General features: G+C 39.6%; 1 protein-coding gene across 5 annotated transcripts in view; it reads left to right on the forward strand.

Annotated features, from left to right (window-relative positions):
- Positions 1–25168, forward strand: part of TENM2 (teneurin transmembrane protein 2) — a 1578682-nt gene that overhangs the window by 946282 nt on the left and 607232 nt on the right. For 2 of the 5 annotated variants that reach the window (XM_030572356.1, XM_030572357.1), the window contains exon 1: positions 19578–19820. The exons of the other annotated variants lie outside the window; for them this stretch is intronic. In XM_030572356.1, coding sequence (XP_030428216.1) covers positions 19775–19820 — 46 coding nt within the window. In that variant the 5' untranslated portion in view covers positions 19578–19774. Of the gene's footprint in view, positions 1–19577; positions 19821–25168 lie in introns of those variants that run through there. 5 annotated transcript variants of the gene reach the window in all.

Here is a 25168-nt window from a genome sequence, read left to right on the forward strand (position 1 = left end):
GGGCCTGTCTCTCCACTGTGTTAAATTGGTTTTATCCAGTGTAACTTTATTGAAGTCAGTGGAGTTACACCATTTTAAACTGGAATAATAAAGTGGAGAATCAGGCCCCTAATCAGTGTGTGGGGGGGTGCACATGCCCTATCACTTCACAGCTAATAGTAATGCCATTCCCCTACACAATCAATATGTTGCCAGCATAAAAATCTCTATAATAGCTCTGAAGCATTGATGATGTATCCAGATTATGAAAAGGGCTAAGTAAGATTAAGGATCAATGTCAAAATTTTCAAAAACATGAGCCAAAAATTAGGCTCCACATTTGTATTTAGATGCCTACAAATCAGATTTCCAAAAGTGATTTAGGAGCATTAACTTCCACAGATTTAAGTGGAATCACTTATGTGAATGATTGTAAATTCTAGTCTCATGTTCTGTTATATTCCATGCTATACTGTATGTATTAGAATACTAAACATCAAAAACCAGTAGTCTTAAGATATTAAATTATAATAAAATAGATGTGTTGGGAAACAGTATGCCTCTTAAAATAATGTAGGTGTTCTATCCTTATTTAATCTGTAAAATTGTGTAAGGGTAGAAGTAGATAATCTCAAACAGTTACGATAAGAATTACAGACAAACTGGTCATTTTTAATAGAAAGTTCACCTAAACAGGTATCAATTGCATTATCTTATCTCTGCATGCATTTATTTACTCTGCCAGAACTATAACCAGGTGTTAGCATCTTCCACAGAAAGTTCAGATATTTTTCTTTGAATGAAAATGAAAGTTGGAAGTTTGTGAAAGACATATCCATGTGGAATTCACAGGATTTCATGTTGTAACGCAGCAAGAAGGCTTGCCAGCAATTGCGTGTTGCAGGGTGATGATGCAAAACTTGACATCTGTGAAATTAACATCTACCTAACATTTTTGCCTTTCAGTCAAATGCATTCAAAAAATTTAAATATTTTTTAGCTGTCAAAACAATCTGTCACAAGATATTTTTTTTTGTATAATGGGTTACTTAAGAAAAGCAGCATATGGTTCAGTGAACTGCACCTACACTACAGCTTTAGCTTAAATCTGTACTGCCTACAAACTACTGGAAAATATACATACAGTATGATCACTTTCATTTTAAAATCAACTAAATGTAGTCATACATTTTCTTTGACCTCTGCATCTCTTTTTTTAATCTGTTATGCAATCTGTTGTTCTTCTTGGGTGAGAATCCTGGGTGTATAGTGCTTTCTGCCTTTTAAACTCTTAATTTTTTGCCTAATAAAAATAAGGCGTGGTCTACACTAGACAATTAATTTGGCTTAACTATGTCTCTCAGGGGTATGAAAAACCACACCTCAGCTGCCACAGTTAAACTGACCTAACTCCTAGTGTAGAGAGCAATTCTTCTGTCAACCTAGCTATGCCTTCTCAGGGAGATGGATTACCTGTGCCAATGAGAGAACCCCTCATTTCAGTGACAGCAGTGTCTAAACTGAAGCATTTCAGTGGTGCGTGCAGCTGTGCCACTGTAGCATTTCAAGCGTACACATGTCCTAAGGTAGCACTATAAATACTCCCACTATAACATGTCAAATGCTGGAACTATCCCTGCACTCATCTCACCTGAAAGCAATCTGAAATTAGTTTCTTTTTGGTTTATTCTGTGATCATTCATTCCTCTTGCTGATAGAATATTAATAATAAAAAAATCCCAGTAATGACCAAAACAAAGTCTTCAAAGCAAATCAAACGTACACAGTATTGTGGTGTTCTGACTGTTTATCAAAAATATCATCTCATTCCAGTGACACTCTGTGTGTGTGTGTGTAGCTTTGTGGCGTGTTCAGTGCACTTTTAACATAGCCTTTTCAATGATGGCCTGATCCCTACTCAGACAAAACTAACACTAACTTCACAGGTGATTTTGCCTGAGTAAGGACTGAGAGTGAAAACTTGTCCCCACTGAAATCAGTGGGACTTTTGCCATTGAATTCAATAGGGCCAGGATGTCATACTAAGTGTGGATTCTAGGAACACTTCTTGAACATGATTGCTTTTCTGAACTATAGACACATTAAAATTGCAGTCTGAATTATTTTAATTATTTCTTGGGAATGAATTTATTGAGTATGCATGTTCTTTGTACTCATTTTTTTATTTATATAAACTTTGGGAAAAAAGGAGGGGAAGACTAGACTCGTAGCACATAAGACGCATGTGTGAATGTGAGATATCCTGCTCTGGGAATAGCTTGTAGCTTTCTAGGCTGATAGAGATTGAAAGTACTGAGGATATGACGCACTTTACCTCTGGGAAGACAAGAAAAGTTTTAACCCACACCAATGTAGCCCTTCAGAGAGCATCCCTTATTTGCTCATTCACTGAGCTGCTTCAGTTTAGTTTCAAAGCAGGAAAAACAATATATAAACTTTGCAGTAAATTATTGCATTTCATTAGCTATAAAGAGAAATTTCTCAAGTGCCCCAAAAGGAATTTCTAGGCCTCCATATCAGTATAATATTTTCAGAGAAACATAGCATTTGAAGATTGAGAACATATGGTGACATACACTGTATGGAAGCTTTCACTTAAATGTCACGTGTCATAAATTTGTTGTATCTTTAATAGTTTTAATGTCATCAATATTTTTAAAATGTAGCTTGTTTTACAGTGTAGCCAGCTTTTAAATTAGATTTCTCACTACTAAGTATACACCTCAATATTAGCCTACTGTTTAAAAATTAGCAGTTAACAATTTTTAAAAAGCCATTTAAGAATTTATTTGCTTTTCTAACATATGTCTTATGTATCCTGCATATTCTGCAGAAACAATTTTAGAGATGTTGGAGAGAATTTAAAAAAATACTATCTGCTTCTTGTATCCCTTATGCTAGAAAAACCAGGTGCCTCAGTTACATGATATGAACTGTATAGGTCTCAGAGGAAGAGAAAAATTAAGGGCAGTCCTCACTGACAATGTTAAAGCGCTGCTGCAGTAGCACTTTAACATGGCTTGTGTAGTCGCAGCACAGCTCTCCCAGCGCTCTTAAAAACCCACCTTCACAAGAGGCATAGCTACCAGCGCTGGTGCACAGTCTATACTCACACGTTACAGCGCTGAAACTTGCAGCGCTCAAGGGCAGGGCTGGTGCAACCATTTAGGCAACCTAGGCGGTCACCTAGGGTGCTAGGATTTCGGGGGCAGCATTTTCTTCGGCAGTGACCGCGGCGGCCGGATCTTCGGCCACCCTGGTCGCCACCAGCATTTAGGCGGAGGGAGTTGAGGCAGGGGAGCGCGGGGAGGGCCGCCTGCAGCAAGTAAGGGGAGGGCGGCAAGCAGGGGAACTCCCCACCCCAGCTCACCCCTGCCCCGCCTCCTCCCCAAGCACGCTGTGGCTGCTTCACTTCTCCCGCCTCCCAGGCTTGCGGCACCTAAGCTGATTGGCACCACAAGCCTGGGAGGTGGGAGAACTGAAGCAGCCATGGCGTGCTCTGGGAGGAGGCGGAGCAGGGGTGAGCTACTTCACTTCTCCCTCTTCCCAGGCTTGCGGCGCCAATCAGCGTAGGCGCCGCAAGCCTGGGAGGCGGGAGAAGTGAAGCAGCCACTGCGTGCTTAGGGAGGAGGCAGGGCAGGGGTGAGCTTGGTGGGAGGGTGCCTCATGGTAGGGGGTGGGGAGCTGCCGCGGGGAGGGAACCTCAGGGTGGAGGGAGGAGCTGCTGCGGGGAGGGGGCGCCTCAGAGCAGGGGCTCAGGGATGGGGAAGGGCGCAAGGTGGAAGTTTCGCCTAGGGCGCGATACATCCTTGCACCAGACCTGCTCAAGGAAGAATTTTCACATCCCTGAGTGAGAAAGTCATAGTGCTGTAAAGTGCCAGTGTAGACAAGCCCTAAGACTAATAGATAACATCATCACTTCTTGTAAATCAGTGTAGCTCTGTTGACTTCAGTGGAGCTATGTGACTTATACCTGTTGAGGATTTTGGTCCAAAAACGGTAAAACACCTCAAGCTAAATTCACAAACGATCAACATTGCAACAGCTATCTTTGGGTTGCCTGCCACCTAGTGGAATCCACAGCCCCAAGTTAGGCAGTCAGGCTAGCCATAAAATGTCTAGGGAGGGTTAGGTGCCTGAGAATAGACAATAAGCTGAGCAGGTGGTGGCCTAAACTAGCCAGTAGGAAAAGCCAAGGAGGGAGCTCCACCCCTTAAAGGAAGCTAGGCACCTTATCTCCATCTGGGATTCACAGCCATGAAATTAGGTGCCTTCACGCTTTCTGGCAAAAAGTGATGGTAGTGACCACCTCCCCCTGCCCCCCAAACTTTAGACTAGTGGTTAGAAATCTGCCTCATGTAGAGGAGGGATTTGAACACCCATCTCAGGAGACTCCAACTGTTGGAATCTGGGATGTTCTGCGGTGAGTCGATCTCAGTCTCTCCTTGTTATAAAATAATTAAATATTCATTCGACCAGAGAAAGAGTGAGACTGACTGTTATAGTCCAGTGCTTAGGGAACTCAGCTGGGATGTAAGAGACCTAAGATCAAATCTCGGTACCCGTGGCTATTTAATGACTTACAAAGTGGAATGTACTCACCAGGAGAGACTGAGAAAGGACGTTCTCTGGAGATATGGATTCAAATCCCTGCTTTACCTCAGGCAGTGATGGGAACACAGGTCTCCCACATCTCAGTGCGTGCTCTAACCATGCAGCTAAAGGTTATAAGTATGGCAACAGCTCCTTCTCCTCCTCCTCCTGTGTTAAGTACAGGGTCCAGGTGGCCTCTGAGAATGCCTACTGATCAGGTGAGAAAGGCAAGAGAATGCCTTTTTTGAGGCTCCCACTGGGGCTTAGGCATAACCTTAGGTGCCTGGGTGTCAGGACTCAGGTGGCTTTGCACGTGCTCAGTGGCAGATTTTGAAGTGCATAAGGGACTTTATCAATGGAAGCTTACTGATGTCTGACATCTTAGGCCCATCCAATGCTTGAGGCAAGTACTGTTGTTACCGTTGTGCAGCTGGGAATCTCTCCTTCCCAATGTAATAAAGTTCCTGTTTCTATTCTTGCAGGGCTAAGAGATACAGACTTTTAAAACCTTGGCATTTTTAGGTAAAGAAGACCTGTTACTGGTCCAGAAATGAAACTTGCCTTTTCTCGAGGCAGCTGCGGTGCTGGCCAAAATAACTTTTAATGTCTAGTATAGTTTCAAGAATATTTCAGGAACCCCCCCTTAGGCATAACTGTATGTATTTTCACTATATTTCAGCATTATTTCATATAAGCAAATCTGTGAAGTTGTAAACCATATTGATCAATAAAAAGAGAATCTTATCAGCATGCTAATAGTTAAAAAGTGGTGGAAACTGTAGTCATATCCTTACCATGTTGTAATGCTCTGTGGCCCAACTCTCATTTCACGCTGGTGTAAATTGATTGAAAGAGAGACAGTGCTAATGTACAGCGATATCATAGCCCAACTATTAGAGCACAGGGTGCTATTCAAATAAGGTAAAAACAATGCTAATATAAAACCGAGTATTTAGGAGCAGAGATACCCATGTTCAGGGCAAAGATTTAAAATCTGAAGAAGAAGAAACCAATAAACCTATATAAGATATTTATGCTTTAAAAAGTACTTCCCTCTTTCTCCCTTCCACCTCTTCCAATCTGTTTTTCACTGCTCTGAGGAGGCAGAAGCTCACAGATATTGTGAGCGGAGCACAAAAAAGTCCTTTCAAATAATTGTTGTATGGTTTTGTTCCCAGCGTCTCCTCTTTCAGCTTCCCTGTGAAGTGTCATGTCAATGTTTAGCTTCCCCAGTGTATTCATATATCTCAAATAAAAACTTGCTCCAGTGTGGTCAGAGCTGTATCTACTGAGTGGGCACTCTCGTGCATGTGGCCTTAATAATAATAAAGAACCCCACAGTGGGACAAGTGCACACTGTGATTAAAAAAAAAATAGTAAGTTACATTACAATTTACCCAAATAATAATTAGTAACATCAAAGTTCTGTGGAAGTGTTAACTATTAAAATGTCACAATTAAGGCTGTGAGGTAGATAAGTATCATGTCATTATTTTACAGATGGAGAAACTCAAGCACATAGCACTTAATTGACTTCCTCATATTCCTACAGTGAATCAGAGATGGGATTAGAACCCAAACTCCTGCCACCTAGTCTTGCAGTTGGTCAGCTAGAATAGATTGTCTCCTAACAACTGAATGAATGAAAATACTTTTTTTTAAACACCATCATACAGAATTTTGAGAGCTCAGCTTTCAATATTGGTCTCTGATTTTGTTGATACAGTTTTGTATCTGCAAATTACTGCACCTATATTTTTGCATGCAAAAATTAATTGTGGGCTCAATAATTAGTAGTAAAGACATCTTCCTCTTTCTGTCCATAAATTAAATTACAAAATCAAAACACTTTCTGGAAAATGAGAAACTGAGTTAATGCCCAGTTGAAAATCAGATCCCAAAATGATAAAGAAATGTCGTCGGTATTTGCTTACTGTCATGCCACTATACAAAGTGTTGTTTCTGTGCATGACTCTGCTGTGTGCATAGTCATTAAGAAGGAGTTGTGCATACTGATGAATTTGAATTCTAAGTAAGATGTCCTGTATATACATTACAATTGTTGCTGCTTTGTTTTGGGTTCTGTATAGTACTTGAGGTAGATGCAACCTCTCTAACTCTGAGTGACTGTTTCATGAGGTAGTAGATAGCATCTGTCACATGAAAGCACAAACTGGAAAGATGAAGTTAAGTCAGGGCTTTCTCATTCCTATCATCGCCAAGGGGCAATTCTTACTTACTACCCGGAATAATACATCTCTCCCTGGCATAGTCATGTTCCAGTGTGTCACTGCATGAGCAAACAGAGCAGACTCAGAAATTGTGGTCATGGACTACATATGTATAAATGTACAATATTTTTAGAATCTGGAAGGTGCCCACAATATTGCTTTCTGCAATATACATACAACAGAAGAAAATGAAAGACCTCATTGAAGATATAACTCAAGTTTATTCTTAGACAAGGGAATTAGTTGAGATAGAGCTCCAATAATTTTTCAAAGTGTGTGACATTTAGTCAAGATATTGCAAGAGCACCTTGTGGTCAAACTGTGACAGCACAGGTGACTCAAACAATGACGTTGTTACATTTTCTTGTTTGCATATTGTTCTAATACATTTGTACAGATTATTTGTTTCTGTCTCCCTCTGTTGTTCAGGCTGTGAGACATTTTTCCTTTTCATCTGCTTCAAGCCCAGATAAATTAAACCAATCAGCTAGCAGGACAATTAGATTTTAATTAGATATTTGATTTTCACTGGTTAGTTGATTTAATTTGAAGCTTTCAATTCTGATTGGCTTTGAGTCAAATATAGAATAAATTTCAGTTTTGTCTTCAACAATGATAAATTGAAGTCAGTATAATCCCAGATATTTGAAATTAGTATTCTAAAGGAGGGGGGAAAGAAAGAAACCTTGTGACTTATTGATTTTGCTTAAATGGATTTAATTTCTTGTATTCCAACATGTTTTGTCATTTTACAACATACTGTTAAACTGTGAACCCGTTGCTCTCTGCAGTCAGGTTGTGTTAATTTTTCTTTTCTTGCAGTCAGAGAGCTTACAGTCTATACCTGACTCTTAAAGGAAAAAAAACTGTCTCTTTCTTCAGGCATCTTGCAGTGTTGTTATGCTAATAATTGTGGTTACTGGATTACCATTAGTGTTGGCCTTTTGGCATCTATTTTTGATCATTTAGCCTTGCTGAGTTCTTCTGGTTTTCCAGGCGCATCAGGGCAACAATGGGTATCCAGATGATCTTGCTGTTTTCTGGAGCTCTTTCTCAGTTAACACCTTGCCAATTTCTGGTTTACATCAAAAGATTGTTCTCCTCTCTAGCCTTAGAAGGCACTTCCTGTGAGTCAAACTGTGTTCCATAACTTTTTGGATCCTGCTTCAGTATGTCCTATATCACTTTTGCTGTCCCCCAAAATGAAATTTGCATTCCTTTAACTCACAGTAGAATGAAATATTGGCTAGCCTGTCATCCTAGGAGACCACCATACTATTTGCTCCTTCATCACATGACTAAATATTGTATTTGTTGTTGCTATGCAAAATAGGTTGGTGGTAGAAATCTTGGCCTTTAATTTAGTATAGAGGGGCAGCCTATTATGTAAAACCTGTCTAGTACTCCAATTTCTTTCCTACTCTTTCTTTCTTACTTTCTGTGTGAAAGTGGTGGCTCTTAATAAAATTTCACTCTAAAGGCAATCACTCTCCAGTGCTTAAGTCCCACATTCCACCTGACCCCTTCCTTTCTGCCCTGCTCCCCTGCAAACTAAGGATGGAGCAGCAGCAGTGGGGCTCAGGAAGAAGATGGCCCTATTCCAGCAGCTGTGGACCCCTTGCCCTATTTCTTCCCTTTTCCCCTCAGGAGCAGAGAGACAGCCCCAGGCAGGGAATATAAGAGCCAATAGGCTTTTCTAGGTGGAATGGGGAGAAGACAGAGCAAGCAGGTAAGTCACTTTACCTTTCACCGATGGCAGGGGAAGGAAGTGTAGTGGACTCTGAGCAGGTAAACTGTTCACAGCTGGGAGGCTCCACTTCCCCCACTCCATGGAAAGTTTACTCACCAAGCCTGGTCATTCTGGCTTCCCCCTACCCTCATGGACAACTCTCTGTGCTCCTGGGCAACTGGGATTCTGCTCTGTGCTCCCTATAGGGATGCAGGGAGGGAGGAGCAGCAGGGACCTCCTTGGAGGTAGCAGCAATGGAGCCCTGCAGAGAGGCAGGGCCTAGCCTAAATTAATAATATTGGGGGAAAGAGTGGCTAAATGTGGCTGGGCTGATTGAACTGCATAGGATACTTCATTGTATTGGTACCACCAGATGGATTGGTAATGCAGGGCATGTGCTAAGTGAATTACAATAGTAGCAGGGTGGTACAAAAGTGTGTGGCTGTATATGTGGGAGGACTGATTCAACTGCACTGCTACCAGCTGGGCTGGGAATGGGGTGGGGACATGTAGCTGACTTAACTATATAATGATGAGTGGGAGACACAAAATAAATTGTACACTCCTTTACCTCAAAGCAATCTGGGCAAGGACCCCCCTCTCCATGCCCCAAAATTGACTGCAAAAACTCTTTGTTTCATTCACACAGTGTAGAAACATCCTTAAGAATAGTTTTTATAATTACAAAGTCCACATTGTTGTCTATAAACTGTGAACTAAAATCTGTAAAGTAGTGTGCAGTGCTGATCAAAAAATGGGTATCCAATATTCTGATTATTTGTCATCCATTTTGATGGCTTGGGTCACATATTGGCAGCAGGTTTGAATGTTGAGATACGGTTAGAGTGGAGCAACCTCGGTGGTAATAGAAGATAGAAAATATTCTGAGTCATAAGAAAATACATAATTTCCAGTCTGAACCTACAGCCAAAAACAGATGTTGCAGAATAATTTGTGGGTTGAAGAGTGCACAGCCATTAGAGAAGACTTGTTCCCAACCCATTTCTTCCTTAATGTTTATTACAGCCCCAGATTTCTGATACTATCTTAGCATAACTAAATAAGTAACAATGTAATTTGGTGTTCTTATGCCTGCAATTTTAATTTTGAGATCTACCGGATTAGAAATTGAGAACTTTATTTCATCTCTCTTATATCCTTTCCTTGCTTTGTATTGTGTAGCCATACCTAGCATCAACAAAACTGCGTAACCAGCATGGTGCAAAACTGCTCTAATGTAGCTGAGAATCAGGCTGTTCTCTCCCCTCCCCTGCCACGCACGCGCGCACACACACACACACACACACACACACACACACACACACACACACACACACACACACAGAGTTTAGTGGATACAGTTTTGGGGAGCTTGCTTTCTTTCTTCTAAATTATTTTAGGGTAGCGTATGTGTATATCAATATGCACACATGCATATATAGGTGTGTGTCACATAGTTAAATGGCCCTCAATCTGAACTGAAGGAGTTTGAGACAATAGCTCTATACACCAAGTAAAGTGTTAATTTCTGTGCAGTACCTGTGGTTCTACTGCTAAAATTAAGGAGTTGAGGATTGTAGTATGCTTTATTCCTACTGTGAACAGAATTAAGTAGACACCAATTTACACCTCATTGTTAAGAGTAGATTTTTCCAAAAGTGAGACCACATTTACATCATTTGTAATTAAGCCAAAAGAGGAAAAAATTACTTTTTTTTTCCTTCACTGCAAATCAGGAAGCAAATATTTAATGTTAAATGAGTTCAAATGCGAAAACATACATCAGTTCTGAAAGAGGAAAAAAACAAATCAGAGCTTGATTCTATCTTCTGCTGCACTGGACTATTAGTCATTCCAGTTTCCATGAAATGTTTTGTTTCACAAAACAGAATAAACAACTGACTAATTGATATTATGAGTGTGGCAGGGAGGGAGGGACTTTCAGAGGTTGGAATTTCAGTTTCATTTGGCCTGAATAGCCCATATGGGTAAATGACAAATTGTTCCACTGCATTGATTTCAGAGAGACTCCTTCTGTGAGTAAGCACTATTAAGTGAGTAAATGTTAGCAAGATAGGCCCTCAGTATCCTGACCTTTTCAATATGTCACTCAGCCACTTGTATCCTGTTTAAATTAGTTTGTAAACTTTTTGTGGCAGAGGATTGAGTTTTATTATGCATCTCTATGGCACTTTTCAATATAGAGCTCCAATCCTAATTGGAGTCTCTATCCAGTTGCTGCTGTAATACAAATAATAAATAATAGTGACAATAATCATATTTATGAATATATCAGACACTTAAAAATAAGAAATATAGCACTGACTTAAAATGACAGATTGACCGTTCTAATAATTTACATCTTATCCACAGAACAGGTATAATACAAGCTCTGCATTTTACCACATCGATGTACTTCAGTCTCTAGGGAAGAAAAGATAGAGCAGCTTTTGTTTGTTCAGGCCCTGATTCTGCAAGATTTCTGACATTATGAACATGAGTAATCCTATTGAATTCAGTGGTGCTTAAAGTCATGTGCGTAAAATTAAGCACATACTTAATACCTTGCTGAGTCTGGGCCTCAGTCCTTGGCTTCCCTACCCAGACTAGCAACTGGGTGTCGTCACTGTCATTTAGATCTATATGTAACATGAACACTTGTCCACTAGGGGGAAAAAAAATTGTGTTAACAGCAGTTGGTCTGTCTAGGGTGTCCTCAGGTCCTTACTTTCAAGGTTAGGATTGAACTTGTGACTTGAAGATGAAAGCATCTGTCCTGTTGTGAATTCCCTGAACTATCCTTCCTCCTTGCCCTTTATGTGTTTAGAAATTTTTGATGCCATCTTCTGTGCTTTAAATGTCAGCAGATGTTGGAAATAGTGCAGTAGTCCTCCCTCATTGCTCTTTAAATACTTTTCATGCTGAGTAAACAAGCCTAAAAAAAAGGTCTTTTTAGTGCATACCAGAACATTTAGCATAACAGATTAGGCCCTGAAAATAAACAAACATTGTGACTTGAGAGTATTTTTGTGAGAATTAGGTAAAACCATCATGGGCAGCACTTTTAATTTCATTTATGGCATTGCATGATTTATCATATTTTCCCCCATGAGCATACTTCAACTGATCTCTATTCATTAATGCTCCACAAAGATGGTAAAATCCATAGGAAGCTGGACAGCTGACACAGGGCAGTACAATATAATGAATAAAAGAGGGAGAACAGGCTATGTAGATGTTAAGCATCCCCAAGTAGACTAGTATCAGGGAGTAGCTGTGTTAGTCTGTATCCTTAAAGACTAACAGATTTATTTGGGCATAAGCTTTCATGGGTAAAAAAAACACTTCCTAGTGACTTAAACACTCATGTTACTTTGGATTCACGTATCTATTTCCTCTGGCCAAAAAAATAAAAATAAATCACAGTTACAGTAGCATCATCTTACATAGCTTTTCTTTATTACTCCAAGCCAAATCCTGCATCCTTTGCTCATGTGAGTCATCCTCTTTGTCAGTGGTACAACTCACGTAAGTAAGGGTTGCAAGCTCAAGCCTTTATATAGCCAATTTCTTTAAACAGGTGTAAGATTTCCATTGTGGAGCTGAACCTGCTCCCATTGAAGTCAGTGACCTCATATTAACTTCAAGGAGAAGGACTGGGCACTTAACCAGTTTTAAATTAGTTTTATTACTTTTTATTTATTTATTATGTTTCAAAAAGGCTAAAACTAAAATCAGGAAGATGGAATTCATAGGAGAAGGAAAATATGGAGTCTATCCAGCAGGTTGAGAGAATTTTTTTTTCTTTCTGCAAGATTACAACTCTTAAATGTCATGCACTTGGTGTTGCACATTAAGACAAGCACTTCTCAGTGCTATGAACTACACTGAATATAATATGACAGAGTTACAACAAATATATATATATATCCTGGGAAGTGCTTGTCTATATATAATTTGTTGTAAATCTATCATATTATAGACAGTGTAGTTCATATCTCTTCCTGGCAGCTTCCAGAGTTTAAGATAGTCAACATCTGAAATTGCACTGTTTTATCCCAGATTTCACAAATAACAGTCAGATGATTGTAAAAGAGAGCTTGCTGATAAGTAAGGTTTTGACTTGCTTCTCGATTGTTAGAGGAAAGTATGTCAGAAAATGGCAACTACTGTAGCAAACTGAAAAAATATTTGAACTAAAATCTGTAACACTGAATTTCTTTTTTTAGGAATATGTCAGAATTTGTGTTTATTATAAAGCTTCTGCTCTGATGCCTCCAAATGTACAGTGCTGGAAAACATTCAGAAAACATACCAAATAGTTCACCAATGCCTGTATCCAACTGAGTGGATGTGATAGCATATGCTTAGTCATCAAGTTCCAGTGGCGCCTAATCCCTTTCTTACATACAGGAAAATAAATATTTGAAGAAGCAATAACTTTTTCTAATTTAATGTTGTTTGTATCTAATTTTAGACATCATTGGTTATTTTCTACGGACTTTTATGAGGAAACATACTTAAGAAGTCATCTTTTTTTTTTAAATCTTAACTAGTTGCATTTCATGGATGCAGAGCATAAAATGTTAACCAATTATAGTGTGCAAATAACCTTTTTTTTTTTAAATTTGGATTGATTGAATCAACTTTAATGTTATAATACTCCACTCAGTTACAAACTGTTTCAAAATATTCAACATATTTCCCCCTCTTGCAATAGTCTTACAAAAAATACAAACATGCAATGAAAGATGAACACTTCACACCACAAATGAATTTAGGAAAAGTTGTTCCTCTGCACCTTTTTATGAACTTCTGTAGTTTACCAAATATGTGGTGTACAGGATAGGTCTACATACATCTTAATTTTGCATCTCTGACAACTTGCCAGAAAACTCAAGTATTATCCCATAGTTGACATGATGTCATCAGAGACCTTAGATATGTATGAATAGCTTTAGGACCCAATCATGGAAAGCTCTGAGTGCCCTCAATTCCCATGAGCTCAAAGGCCCAAGTTCTAATGCAGTACTTTACTTGTAAATTATTCTCACTTTTTCTTTGTAATATGCAGTATATATCTTTCCCATATGGCAAAGATCAAGATAAAAAGGATGCTACGCTATGGATATATCAGGACTCCTCTGTGGAAGTATAGCTACATTTTCATGGGCCTGAGCCACAAAGACCAAACTTTCCTCAGGGCTGCTCTATTTCAGGCTTCTGGTTTAGGCCTATCATGGATATAGAGCCAAATAGTAAAAAATTAGATCTTGATTCCAATGTAAATTTCCCCAAAGTTCCAGGCACCAGGGGCTGGGATTTAAATGGCTCCTCTGGGCTCTCCACTGTGGCGGGAAGCTCAGAGGAGCACTTTAAATGCTGGACCTTGCCCAGCCACCAGAGCTGCGGGCTGGGATTTAAAGGGCTCCACAGAAGCCGATGCGGTCCGGCACAGCGTACTGGCTCTTGCCGGTACGCCATACCAGACCGGACCGGCTTACTTTCACCTCTGGCCTGTATTCAGACTACAATCTTTCCACACATTGCCACTCTCCTTTCCTTTCCAGGACTTAAAAACATGCAGCACCAAACATGAGGCATCCTACCCAGGAACCTGCCCCTAGTCTCAGAGCCTGCTCCTGGTCACTGCACTTTGGTTAGTGGATACTGACATTCCTTGGTGTGGGGGAATTAAAAGTTAAATGCCCAAGTTGCACCCCACAATACTTTTCTCATGCTTGGTGTTTAAGGCATGAACCTATGCTCAGCCTGAAGATTGGATTGGGCCCAAAAGTATGTCCTCAATGGCTGTATGTGTGCATTTAGCTTTACTGTTTTGTATCAGTTTCAGCTTGTATACTGCTATGTATCAACATGCCACTTAAATCATAAAACATTGTTGTGATACTTCATAGGCTGGGAAGCACTGGAAGTCCATTTTGCCCAGAAAATCATTCAGCAGCAGTAAAATGGTGAAGCTGCGGTAACTGGGAGAAGATGTGGGTGAATGCCAGGGATGTTAATGCCAGTAAAACTTCCTTTACTCCTGGGAAATTAAATGTTTTGTGAATCTAAAGCCCCCCATGGTTCAAGTAAGTTTGAGTTTGCAAATCACAGCATCAGCACTTACTTGTTGACTGTTGAAATCCTAGAATAGGAGCAAACAAGGAGAAAAGCTGGAGTTGCTAAGACAGTAGAGAGAAAAGGAAGTGGGAGGTCTTCCTCTTAGTGTTAAACTTGACTTATAATTGGCTTTGCTAAGGTAATGTTCAGAGAAAGCTTTGATTAGCTGTTTTCCCTGGAGCTAGGAAAACTTCTACAAGACTCGAGCTAGAAATCAGTTATTTACATCTCCATGCAAAATGTCAGTACTAGTAAATTTTGCTCTGCAGTCTGTATGCTACTGTAATAATGGTTGAGAGTTTTTAACTAGAAACACATTTAAGAAAGATAAAAGAAAGCTTTTGCATTTGTGCTACTCAAACCTCTTGGGCCAATTTCGACTTGCCTTCCTTAGAATAACAATCTAATTACATAATCAAAACTTCCAGGATTTGGCCCCTTCAGCAGTGCTGGACTGACACTGTCAAGCAGCCAGATCAGAACCTTTGAAAAAGCCCTGATTTGGCAAGGTACTTAAGGACATGCCTATCTCTACGCATGTGAATAGCCCCATTGACTTCACGTGCTCCAAGTTAAGCACATACTTGTTTAAGTCTCTTGCTGAATTTGGACCTAAGAGGTCTGTGAGTGAAGTGTGAATGGGTAAATAAAGCCCTACAGGGGAGCCAGGAATATTTTCTTCAGATAGTATTTTTTTTAAAAATATCTCCCATTTAGTGAAACCTGATGCATTCCAAGATCCATACAATATGCTCATTCTGATCTAATGTGACAGACCCAAGCCAGTGGGGTACAGGAGTCTGGTAGAGGGCAAATATAGTGGTCACTGGATGAGTAGTTTTCTGTTCCCTGAGTGACCAGAGCAGGGGCTGCACTAGAGTAATCAGGAACCTGCTAGAACCAATTAAGGCAGACAGCCTGATTAGAACACCTGCAACCAATCAAGGCAGGCTAATCAGGGCACCTGGGTTTAAAAAGGAGCTCACTCCAGTCAGGCGAGGGGGAGCTAGAGGAGAGGAAGTGCGTATGAAGAGCTGGGAGCAAGAGGCACAAGGAGCTGAGAGTGAGAGGCTGTGCTGCTGGAGGACTAAGGAGTACAAGCGTTGTCATACACCAGGAGGAAGGTCCTGTGGTGAGGATAAAGAAGGTGTTTGGAGGAGGCCATGGGGAAATAGCCCAGGGAGGTGTAGCTGTCATGCAGCTGTTACAGGAGGCACTATAGACAGCAGCAATCCACAGGGCCCTGAGCTGGAACCCGGAGTAGAAGGTGGGCCCGGGTTCCCCCCAAACCTCCCAACTCCTGATCAGACACAGGAGGAGTTGACCCAGACTGTGGGCCCCACCAGAGGGGAAGATCACTGAGGTGAGCAAATCTGCCAATGAACGCAGGACCCACCAAGCTAGAGGAGGAACTTTGTCACACTAAGGATAAACGTCTTCTCTAACAGAGACAAGCTAAATCTCATATCTTGGCACAATATGGATACAACAGCACTTCAGACTTCCCTGACTGGGTCAGTTTATTAACATAACAGTGGAGTTTGGAGAGACAGGATGTAAAAGTGGGAAATAAACACCCCAGGCAGAGAATCTCTCCCTCCCTAACATTCTTCCTTTCTAATGTAAATGAGAGAGAGAGATTACCTTATATACTCAATCATAAGTTGGTTCATTTGTAAGCCGACTCCACCAAGATGGATAAGTAAAAATGGAAAATTTTTATAATCTGTTCATAAGCCGACTCTATAATTCAGGGGTCAGCAAACTTTGGCTCCCGGGCCATCAGGATAAGCTGCTGGTGGGCCAAGATGGTTTGTTTACCTCAAGTGTCTGCAGGCATGGAGGTAAACCTAAGTAAACAAAGTGTCCCAGTGCACCAGCTGCTTACCCTCACGGGCCAGGACAGCAACTGGTGGGGAAATTTTTGGGGAGGGAGAAGCTGGGAGTCAGGGGAGTAACCCGTGTGACCACCCCCCACATGATTCCACCCCTAGCCTGGGACCTCCACACTTTCTCCATCTCATCCCTTCCCACCTTATCTGGGGAGGGCCGGGGAGGATGTCTCTGACCTGGCTGGAGCTGCTCCTGCAGGCTGGGCTGTGCAGCCGCAGCCTGCTCTGGCGTGCCAGACCGGGCAGCGCAGACACAGCATGTTCTAGTGGGCCGGGTGGCGCAGCCACAGCCTGCTCTGTGGGGTGGGACTGAATGGCATGGGTGCCGCCTGCCAGCCCCGGAGAGCAGCGTGGCCGGAAGCAGAAAGACTCTGGCCCCGTCTCTTCCCTTCTGGCTCTGCTGGCTGTGCTGCCTCCTCTTTATCCCTCTGTTAGGGGGAGGGCCTGTGTCCCACCTCTCCCTCTATATACCCACTCATAAGCCGACCCCCTTCTCTGGTGCTTCCCTTTTTTACTAAAAAAAAAGTCGGCTTATGAGCGAGTATATACGGTAGTCTGTGTGAGTGCCTTTAGACTGTGAGCTCTTCTGATAAGGACTTAGTTATTTTCTGTCACAGTTTACAGAAAACCAGGTATAGCACCATGTACAGTTATGATCCTCCTCTTTTCCTCCTCCTTTCCTAGAAGGTCTACTCAGGCAGTCCCACACTCAGCTACAGCCGCCTACTCATCAGCTCACCAAAGCCACTCATCCCTGCAAGCTCATCCCCACACCAGTACAATCAGTCACTCACCCATAACACACACACAAATACTCCCACAGCCTCTTACTCTCAGTTGTAGCTTCCAGCAGACATGGGGGATTGATGCTAGAAAAGAAGTCACTCCTTGGGGCAGAGAGGGAAACCAAAAAAGTACCAAGAAGTATGAAGAGCAGTCATTTCCTAGATAGCTTCCCTTCAGTGGTGTAGAACACAGGAAAACGTTTCTTGTAAGCCACCAGAGGGAGCAGCAATGTGCTGAGTTGGGCTAGGCTCACAGGCCTAGAACCTGGAAGAGAAGTCAACAGAACTGCCCTGCAGGCCATATAATATATATGTTATGCCCACAGTGCATTCCATGTGCTGGAGTTGCTGATATGGGATGATAGCTGTTCAAGGGGCAGTGGAGTGAATCTATCTTCATTATCTCTCTCTTTTAGGTACCTGGTATTGCCAAACTCTAGCATTAAACATCGTTAGATTGACTTGCAAAGCATGGGAGAGTTAAAAATAAATTTGTAGTCTCCATCCCGCAAGTTTGTGACCCACTGGAGTTCAAGTTTTCAACCTTTCCTCGGCAATCGTGGGGGCTAGAATCTTTATTATTAAATCTGAGATTCTCATGTAGTCATTGGATTCCAGGAGCTGGAGCTGTAAGAGAAACACCAAACTTTGTAAAACTCAAGTGAAATCATGAAATTGGTCAACACTGGGTATTTATATGGCCCCTATCACCATAGCATGTTAGCCCCTCATATACATCAATTAATTCATCTGCATAACAACTTCTGCAGGGTAAGAAATAATTTAGATGGGGAAGCTGAAGTGTGGGGAGTCTAAGGGCCAGATTTTCACAAGTATTTGTCCATTTAACTCCCACTGAAATGAATTGCATTTAGACACCTAAATACCTTTAAAAATCTGGCTCTATGTAATAAGCCCAAGGTCACACAAAAATGTGTTACATAGCTGGGAACTGGACCCAGATATCCTAAATCCCAGTGCACTGGCCCCATCCTCCCTATTCTCAATAGAGGTAGGATGCTTACTAAACCCTGAATGAGACACAGGGAGGCAGCTGCAGCAGGGACAGGATTTGTTTACTTTTCCATTGCCCCCTCAATCCTGCCTCCCTGTGCAACAACATAGTCCTCCTGTGACCTAATGTTCACTCTGCACACAGGGAACGTGACCATTGGCCAGTTGACTAGTTGCCCATCGGCCCGATTTGGTCCTGTCCTTATACTGAAGACGGTATAAATGAAGTATATTAAATAAGAGGCTCTAACAGTATGTTAAAAAGGGTATTAAAAGCCCATACTACATTAAATCTAATCCTACTTTATATGAGAATGTTGCACATGGACTGCTTCTAATTACAAGGAAAGTTCATAATCAAATCTGAAATTAAAAATTGTTTCCTAATCATATTTCCCAATTCTAAACCTGATCTAATGGCTAAACCTGATTTAATGTTTGACACTGTTAGTCCTAGATCAGATTCCCTCCTCTCCCACCACCTTCTAGCTTGATGTAAAAATAATAGCGTGAATGGAGAGAATATCTGTAATATCTATTCTTTGACAGACAAGTTCAGCAGCGCTAATATTTTTGTTACTGTGTAAAACTCAATTATCAACATTAAGTATTAATTCTTTTGTTTACCAATGATAGTTTGTCAGCTGTTATAAGCAGAGTTCCATCTGCCAGTTAAACTATATTGTAAATTGTTGTGGAAATTAGCAACTCAATTTTTTGTGTGTCCAAATGAATATGTGAACTAAATTGCACATAATGCATTCCTGAAAGAAGAAGAAAAAAAAATCACAGGTATACTACACAAGCATATGCCAATCAGGCAATAAAACAGGCACACATTGTGATTATCTCCGTTTTCAACCTGGAAGAGATAAGAATGTGTTGCTAAATGAGAGAGGCAGTATGTCATGCTCACTGAGATAAAAACAGAAGCTGCCACTTTGGCTTTATTCTAAGAATCTTTGTTTGAAAACTCCCCAATCTTTTCTTTATGCTTATTCTCCCTCATATTCTCATTCTGTCTCTCTCTCTCATTGCTTTCTCATTCTCTCTCTTATTGTTCTCTCTTTTCCTGCCTTTGATGCACATACGTTGTCACATTTCATTGACTCTCCCCTCTTCTCTGTTCTTACACTCACGCCTAGTGGTGCTTTAGCCAGAGCGTGCAGCCTCTCAGGCGAGTTTTAGTCATGTGTGAAGCTCAGTTTGATCGAGCGCTCCTTTTCTGCCTTTTCACTCTCGCAAAAGATTAAAAGGTGGCGTCGCATCGCTCCCCTGCTCCTTCTTGCAGGAAGGACTTAAAAGGGACAACAAAAGCTAATCACTTTCAATAAGCATTTTCTTGCAAAAAAGGGACTTAGCTGTGCAATTTGAGGCTGTTGGTGAGGACTGGGAAGGCTAGAGATGCTTCATACTGCTAACAAGGGAAGGAAGCCTTCAGCTGAGGCAGGTAAGAAGTATCTGAATCTGTGTTTTACGGAGTGGCTTAGTCAAATCGGTAGATTTTCATCATTTTGTAACTGAGGAAAGCATCTACAGCAAAGAGCAGCAGAGATCTTGTATCGGCTTCCTTCCATTCAAGATGTAAAGTACCTGTAATAATTGTGATGTACTAGAACATGCCGTAAATTCAATTGCAAATGGATTTGTGTAGAAGCTGCATTTACACTGCATGTTTGTCCTTCTGTTTTATTTCAATGCATGGGTGACTAGAAATGGAAAATGCAGCTTTTGTGCAAGCAGGACTTTGCATAAGGCTGAATTCAGTGCTTAAGGGGAAATCTCAATGTGCTGTTCAGTGTCTAATTCCAGCTCAGAGTCTTTCAACCTTTCAGGCACCTGACATTCTGCAATTTGTTTCTAACAACTGAACGTACACAATTAATTATAATTATTTGAAGTTTAGAGTAAAATCTAGAGTGGAGTTTGTTGCAGTGATAGTGATTTGTTTGCCTGACATTTCGTCAGAAGAATAGCTATGCCCCTTTAGACATATTGTAAAACCTAGTTCATGTTTATGTACTGTTAATAGAGATTAAGTACCATCCTGAATGAAATATGGAACTAAAACTCATAAACTGCACCCGTGTTTAGTAAAGCAATCACAAATTAGAACGCTGAATTTATGTCAGTTGTCAAATGGAGTTAACTCTGGAAGTGCTGTTCACAAGTACACCTGGAATACTATAAAGGGATTTCCATATAACAGCTATTGAGATGGACTAATTATCATTCCAAAGGTCTGAACTTTAACCTGTGTGTCTGAAATAAAATTATAAACCTTAGTATCCCTAGTTTTCAGAAACATGCCTTAGTGTGATGGTTGAAAGGGATTTAAAGACAAAAGTAATTTCACAATTAAATTATGTAAAAATAGGAATATATATGCTACTTAAAGCTTTCTCCATTCACCATGACTAAAATGTTTAGCTATTGCGATCTTTGTTTCAATTCCTCATTAATTTTTTGGAATCCTGTGCTCCTGTATTTTATAATCACTGTCCGTGTGCATGACCTAACACTTTTGAATAAGAAGAATAGTATTCTATAAACACCAGGATTATTTTTTTTCTCTCCATGGTAATGCAAAGATTCCATTAACCTCTCTTGATAGTCAGACCTTTATTAGTGATTTAAAAAAAAACAAACAGCATGCAATTGTCAGGGTTACCTATTTGTAAAAGTACGGTTATATTAGTAAATTAAACTGCCATTGGAAAGAGAGGTATAATAAGATAACTTTATAAGTTACCGTGAAGTAAACATAATTTGACAGGTAGATTGGAGCATTGTTGACCTATGAAGAGGCACAATGTAGAAGGAAATTAGGAAATTTGGTAGACAAGTTATTGGTCTTTATGCAAGTTTACACTAATGCTATGATAGATGGGTGCTGATAACCACATATTTTGTAAAAATCAGCAGTGACGCTTTGTGCATACATTCACATAGCTGATTTTACAAGATAGGTAGCAACAAGCCACCATGTATCTATGAGTGGGATCGAGTCCCCAGGGAATTCTAGTCTCCCTCCCACCAATGTACAGGGATTCATATGCATTATTCCCTTTACCTTCAATGAGAGATATGCATGCAAATCGCCCCATATTTGAAGGTGTGCACTGGACCCCGTAGCACATTGTAGGAAACTCCAAATGAGGCAAACTGTCAAAAACTTTCTTAGGGATTTGTCAGGGATATTTTATTATATTGTCAGTGAAATTTTACTTAACTTTCTTAGGGATTTGTCAGGGATATTTTATTTTATTATCAGTGAAATTTTATTTAACACATAGTTTCAAACTTTGCAAGGGCCATGACCACAGCAGTATTTTTTTTTCTCAAAAATTTCATTTAAGTTCTTTCAACTAATGCTACTTTCACACTTCAAACCTGCAAAAAACTGCATGAACGATCAACTTCTGCTATGCTTATAATTTCTAAGTTAAAAAGGAGGGGAGTGATTTTTTGTATCTCAAACTTGAAAGGATCTGACTATTCTTTATGTAGTGTTTTAAAAGGATGCCTTCATTCTGTCTTAATGATGTTAATAACATAAAAGGTTATATAATCTTGATAATAGGTTAACTTTACATATCATTTAGTCAGTTATAATATATCCTTATGAGAGAGCAGATCTGGGAGGTCAAAAGCTTGGTGCAACTCTGGCAGCTTAAGCCAGTAGTAGTAACTCTGTTTAAAACTGAATCGCACATCATTTCTCTCTCGTTTTGGCAGATGCTAACTCTGCCCTACTAAACATTAACTGCATGATTAATATAAATAGCAGCATTTTGTTGATGTTCCAGTAGATGTAGCTGGAGAGCAAAAGAAAGATCATTTTTATAGAGAAATAGAAATGCAGTTGGGTTCAAAAAGCAAAGAAAAAAATCTCAAACAATACTGATAGTATTTATGAAGGTTGCTGATTGATTAATTATGTAAAATCATTACATTAGAACACCATTTTACAGGGTGATTTTTAAACTGAAGGTGAGTTAGTGGTATTATTCCAGTTTTGTTGAATACATGATAGGTCTGTTTGCTATTTGAAATTAAAAAAAAATTGAGGCTACTGAACCATGCTATTTAGAATGCAGATTTTCTCAGAAGAAGAGCTGAAAAAGTAATGATCAAACACATTATAAAAATGTGCACCAGTTGCTAATATGTAATGAAATGTTAAGAAATTAAAAGCATGCAACCTCTAAACTAATTTAAATGCTCTGAGGCTGATTTCCTAGTGAATATTAACTGCTTAACAGAGCAATGTGTAAAACAATCAAAACGATTTAATTGCTTGCTAGTAAGGGTCTATCATTATATAAGTTTGAAAAATAATAGCATTGCCTTCAGAATAGAAAAGATAATTAAAAAGAGAAGTTATGAGCAAAATTTCAATAACAAAAGGCAATGTACAGAATAAAATAGGTAGAAATAGGATAGCTAATAGCAAATTTGAGCACTGAAAGCTGTGGTGTCCTATGCTGAAACTACTATGTTAGTAATCACTCTGATAAAATGACAAAGCAGTCCCAGAGGAGCAGTGGATTCTACTATACAGACATTAACTGATGCAATTTCAGGCAACCACTGACCTCTGTCTGTGGGAATATTTATTTTTGGAGCTGATAATCAACTAACAGATATCAAATTCAAAACAGTAATGCATTTTTTAAAACATAGGATACATTTGTATTTTTGTGTACTGCAAAAACCTTTTTTCCTGAGTAAAAGTGTTGCCATACACTTATATTATCTTGTATATCAGTCAGTGCCTTATCTGAAAAGATTAGTTTGGGGTAGGAGTGGAGACTTGGGGTGAGATTCCTTTGCATGAAGATCACCAATATGTTGAATTTAATACAAAATTTTTTGTAGGATGGTTTGATTTAATACCCAGTCATTTTCCGTGCTAGTATTTTGTACTTTTGCTTATGTGAGCAAGAAGTGTATAGTTAGAAGAGATATATGTGGTAGATCTTTATATTTTACATATTTTGTAATTAACACTGTAAATCAAGTGTATTCAGGAATTGCCTATTATTTTGTTTTAATTTTGGTGAGTGTACTTTGTTTTTCACAGATGCAGGCTGAACAATTCCCTTTGTCTGAGATATTTTTGTATGACATTTTTCTTAAATGGACACATTTAACATAGCCACTGTTTTTTCTTCAGACTGCGCTTTTTGTTCCTTTTGTTTCTTTAGTGTGTTTAAACACACACGCACACACACAGAGTACTCATTAATCTTAAATAAAATGTATTCATGCTTTTTAGTTTGACATTACATAAACGAAATCCTCATCCTGTGTCTCATGCCAGTAGTTTTGGAACCATTGGAATGCTGCAAACATTGACCCAAAATTTTGTATGCATTTTTGTACATGTTCATTTTAGACTTGCAGATCTCTCAATGTACACAAACTCAGTTTGCATGTGTGCAATGGAAGAAATGTGCATCTAAGCTGGGAATGTGCAAAAGTGCATAGGCACTTTTGTTCATACCGCTTTTTAAATGCACGCCATTATATCTGTAAATGCCACAAGAGTGGGTTGCAAACTCAGTTGTCATGTACTTGTGTCTTTCTTATTTTGCTTTATTTCATGTATGTCAATTCCCTGAAATGGTACAGAATTCACTTTAAATGGCCATAATGTATTATAAGTTAAGAGAATTCTCTGTTGAAAACAATAGGGAATTCTGCTTAAAAGCTTATGACACACTGTAGCACTAAGGAATAAACTTTCTTCTTTGTATTTTTCTGTGTTCTGAAACTCATAAGGAAGAAAAAAAATCAGCCCACCCTAAACAATTGCTGTTTTATGTGGGAAGTGGATAGGTTTTACTAAAGAATTCTTTAGATTTTCACAGATGTCTATAGCAAAAATAACATTACTTTGTTAGTGGGATTCTATTTCTGAATACGCTATAAAGAGCTTAAAACAGTTAGTGTAGAAATTATCATGGCTGTCATAATGCCACACCTGTCAACAATAGTTGCTACTTAGTCTGTGTGTGTGTGTGTATACATGTATAAGATACATAAATTACAGCAAGTTTTAACTAGTGTACATTATGTAGACTATCCCATATCACTTGAGAGCTGGATGAAAATACAAACCATTTTCTCTCCTGCACGCATTATTTTAATTCTTCCCATTTACTTGCCCAATGCTTTCATCTGCTCACTATTGTAATACTTTCAAAGATGGGGTCCCACTCTTGGCAGTCACACTTAACACTATCAAACGTTATAGACATCACTTATCATACACGATTGCTTTCATAGAAGCAAAGTACGGGGAGTATTATTGTGATTAGTGTTCAATTCAGTTTAGAGTTAAGTTTCTGGATGTTTGTTTATTTGGAACAGAAATTAGTTATGCATAGCTCTAATGTACACTGGAAATGTTTGCTCTATGCACTGTATATAGTATCTGGGAAGCTTGAACTGAATGCTTCTATGTAACTCATACCATCCCTTCATCTAATACAGTGAACTTAGGTCCAATTCTAGCCATTATATAAAATACATTGTGGTTAACTGGTTTTTTTAATCCTCTATGTAAAATTTGTGAAGAGCCACAATGCCATAAAGTTCAATTTCTGTATTTTGCTTGTACAGTATTATTAAAACTCTTCCTCAAACTGCAACTCACAACTGGCCCCAGATCATGTAAAATTTACATCATGTATTATGATGTGTAGTATGATGTAAAATTCTGTAATAACCTAATGCAAAGTAACCTATTAGAAATCAAAACCTATGGTAGATCCCTTTTTCTGATTGTCC

This window comes from Gopherus evgoodei, chromosome 8 (assembly GCF_007399415.2).
Source record: "Gopherus evgoodei ecotype Sinaloan lineage chromosome 8, rGopEvg1_v1.p, whole genome shotgun sequence".
Taxonomy (NCBI): Eukaryota; Metazoa; Chordata; order Testudines; family Testudinidae; genus Gopherus; species Gopherus evgoodei.